General features: G+C 67.7%; 1 protein-coding gene across 1 annotated transcript in view; it reads right to left on the minus strand.

The window, feature by feature from the left end:
- The window catches only part of TONSL (tonsoku-like, DNA repair protein), a 20,313-nt gene that overhangs the window by 12,741 nt on the left and 4,529 nt on the right, over positions 1-3,043 (minus strand). The window contains exons 9-15 of the mRNA XM_014538701.1: positions 2,793-2,976; positions 1,790-1,866; positions 1,588-1,677; positions 1,248-1,320; positions 1,002-1,165; positions 795-918; positions 5-669 (exon numbers count right to left, since the gene is read on the minus strand). Coding sequence (XP_014394187.1) covers positions 5-669; positions 795-918; positions 1,002-1,165; positions 1,248-1,320; positions 1,588-1,677; positions 1,790-1,866; positions 2,793-2,976 — 1,377 coding nt within the window. The remainder of the gene's footprint in view (positions 1-4; positions 670-794; positions 919-1,001; positions 1,166-1,247; positions 1,321-1,587; positions 1,678-1,789; positions 1,867-2,792; positions 2,977-3,043) is intronic.

Genomic DNA, 3,043 nt, shown 5'->3' on the forward strand with positions numbered 1-3,043 from the left:
TGGCTGAGCTGCCGTCTGCACCTGCTCGGACCGCGGCACTCCAACTCCTGAGACGGGGCAGCTGGCTCTGCCTGGCCTGGGCCCGTGGCCTGACAGGACTCTCGTCACTGCTGGACTCCGAGGCACTGCGCCTGGTCCTGTACCCACGGCTCTGGGGGTGGGGTGGGCGGCGGCCCTGGGTCAGCAGCGAGTCATCTTCCAGCCAGGCCCCGGCCAGACACTCCTCCTCAGGGATCAGCGCTGCCATGGGAGTGGGGGCCTCACCCGGGCCCCGAGGTGGGCCAGGCTTGGGGCGGCAGCTCTGGGCACTGCCCACTCCTCGAATGGCTGCCCAGTAGGCTGCCCGGCCAGCTGCTGCCACCTTCCTATTGTTGACACGGCCAAGCGTGCAGGCCCCGGCTCGCTGTGCTGGAGCGGAGTGCCGAGGCCTCTTCTGGGGGGCTCCAGGTGGGCCCCCACTGTCCTCACCCTCCGAGCTGCTGCTGCTGGCCAGCTGGTGCCTGCTCCTCCGCGGCCTGGCCACAGCCGGCACTGCCTGTGCCTCGCAGACCCTGGCACTGGCCTGAGAGGCCTCTGGGAGCCCTGGGCAGGGGCTCGAGGAAGGAGAGGTCTCAGGGTCAAATAGATGGTCACTTGGGAGGCTCCGGGGAGCCAGGGGGCTGTGGGGAGCTGTGGGGAGATGGAGTCTGCAGTGAGGTGGGCCCTGCACATCCCTGCCACCCACGTGAAAATGCCCGAGGCCCAGGAAGCACTCCAGGTGGGGGCGGCGTCCCGGGCAGGGGGTCCCTGCTTGCCTCGGCCCGAGGAGGCCTCCCTCAGCCTCCTCTCCATGGCGCCAGCCTTCTCTCGTGTCTCGCGGTCCAGGTCCCGGTGGTACAGCCTCAGCCACTGCTGCAGCGTCTCCAGCGGGCTGTGGCCCTGTGTGGCACCCAGCTGAGCAGGGCCGGAGGGAACAGACCCACCTCCATGGCCGTGCCCACCTGGCCCTGGTCCCCACTCACCTTCCTGGTGCGGAGGGTGACCGACGCCCCCCGTTCAATGAGCAGCTCAGCCACCTCAAAGTGGCCGCAGTTGAGAGCATCGTGCAGGGGAGTGATGCCCTCGCAGCCCTGGCCGCCCGGGTCGTCCACGGCGGCCCCGTGGTCCAGCAGGAAGCGGACGATGTCTGTGGGACGGGGAACGTGAGCCAACTTCCAGCACCCTGCTCGGACCCCTCTGTGTGTGACAGACCCCTGGCCCACGCTCACCCAGATGCCCGTAGTTGCAGGCCTCGTGCAAGGGTGTCCAACCACAGTAGTCCCGAGGGCTCAGGGGGTGACCCTGTGACCAAGGATGGGAAGGAGCCTGACCCCAAGTGCCCACAGCCTGGCCTTCCCTCAGGGCTGAGGCCTGAGGAGGGCCAGGGCCCGGGTCCCACCAGAGCGGGTCCCACGGTCCATCAGCAGCCTGGCCTGGCCGGTTCCCACACGAGGCAGAGCGCCACCCGGAGGGACTGCGCGGTGCTGCCTCCCCTCCCCTCGGGGCAGGTAGTGGACCCCCAAGAGTCCCTGCTGCACCCACAGGGTGGAGGGACGGTCGCAGGCCCACCTGCCGCACAAGGTCCTGGACACGGCGCAGCTGGCCCTCGATGCAGGCTCGGTGCAGCAGGGTCTCCCCCACATCGTTGCGCCGGTTCCACTGTGGGCACAGGCACCACAGAACAGATGTGTGTTGGGGGCAGGCAGAAGCAGAGGGGACCAGGCCACGCTGGTGAGCCCCAGAGGGACCCCCCACCCCCCATGGGCCTCACCTTGTTCACCTGCTGCCGGCCCAGGCAGCCCCGCAGCTCCTCCTCCTCCTCCAGGTCCTGGGACTGGCTCTCGCCCTCTGTGACAGCCGAGCGGGCACCGGTGAGCAAGCCCACCCCACCCAGCCCTCTCGCCCCCACCCAGCCCCCATGCTGTGGTGTGTCCTCCCTCCACTGAGAAACAGCCTTGTTAGGACAAGTCACATTCACATTAAAGACAGCTTGTCCTTAAAACAAACAGACAAACAACAGTTTGTCCTTGAGCCAGGCTCCCTCTCCCTGTGCACTGTGGCCTCCGCCCCAGCGCCCTGCACCCCTCCCCCCTTCACTCTGCTCCTGCCTCCGGCCCCTTCTGGTCTTTCCTCACGGCGACCAGGTGACTGGTGACGGTCTGAACAGCTCTGCCTGAAGTTGTCTCTGGTCCTGCCACACCCTGCCCGTGGCTCCCTGCACCTCCGCCCCAGCAACACCCAGCCAGCCCCTCTCAGCCAAGGCCCAAACCTCCCACCTGCCCGGGACACTCGCCGAGAGCCTCTCACATCCAACACTGAGCCACTCCTCCTAGCACCGTCCTCCCTTCCTGCCCCCACTGCCCTGAGATGGTGCAGCCCAGGCCCACCTCAGACTGTCCCTCGTGTCCACCTGCCACAAGGCTGACCACATTGGCCTCCAGGGAAACCCACACCACGGTGTTCCGGGAAGAGCTGAGCTCCACTCTCACCTGTCCTGTGCTCGAAGGTGCCCTTTCCGCAGGTCACCTTCACTGCCTCCCCCATGGACACCGACCAGCTCCCATCACCACACCCTCCGGGAAGTCCCAAAGCTGCCCAGGCTCTCTGTGCACCCCTCTCTGCCCACCTCACCGCACTGGCCACCCTCCTTGCACGGAGCTGTCTCCTGTCACGACTTGTGATCAGGCCCCATCCTCCCAACCGCAGCTCTGGGCCCCGCTTGAGCGGGCGAAGGGGAGAAAGCGCCAGGGCCACTGGCAGCGTTCAGGCCTCACCGCTGTCTGAGAGCTCCACCTCGCTGGCCTCCATGGTGTCACTGGCCTCCTCCCCTTCCCCGTCCTCCTCCTCCTCCTCCTCGTCCTGGTCCACACGCAGCTCCTGGAGCCTGGCTTTAGTGCCAGGAGCCTCCTGGGGCTGCAGCCGCAGCTGCACTGTGTGGAGGTGCTGCAGGACCTGCCTCTACAGAGCAGGTGACACCCAGTCAGGGCTACAGGGACGCCAGCCACCCGGGGGGGGGGGGGGGGGG

This window comes from Myotis brandtii, unplaced genomic scaffold (genome assembly GCF_000412655.1).
Source record: "Myotis brandtii unplaced genomic scaffold, ASM41265v1 scaffold1956, whole genome shotgun sequence".
NCBI lineage: Eukaryota > Metazoa > Chordata > Mammalia > Chiroptera > Vespertilionidae > Myotis > Myotis brandtii.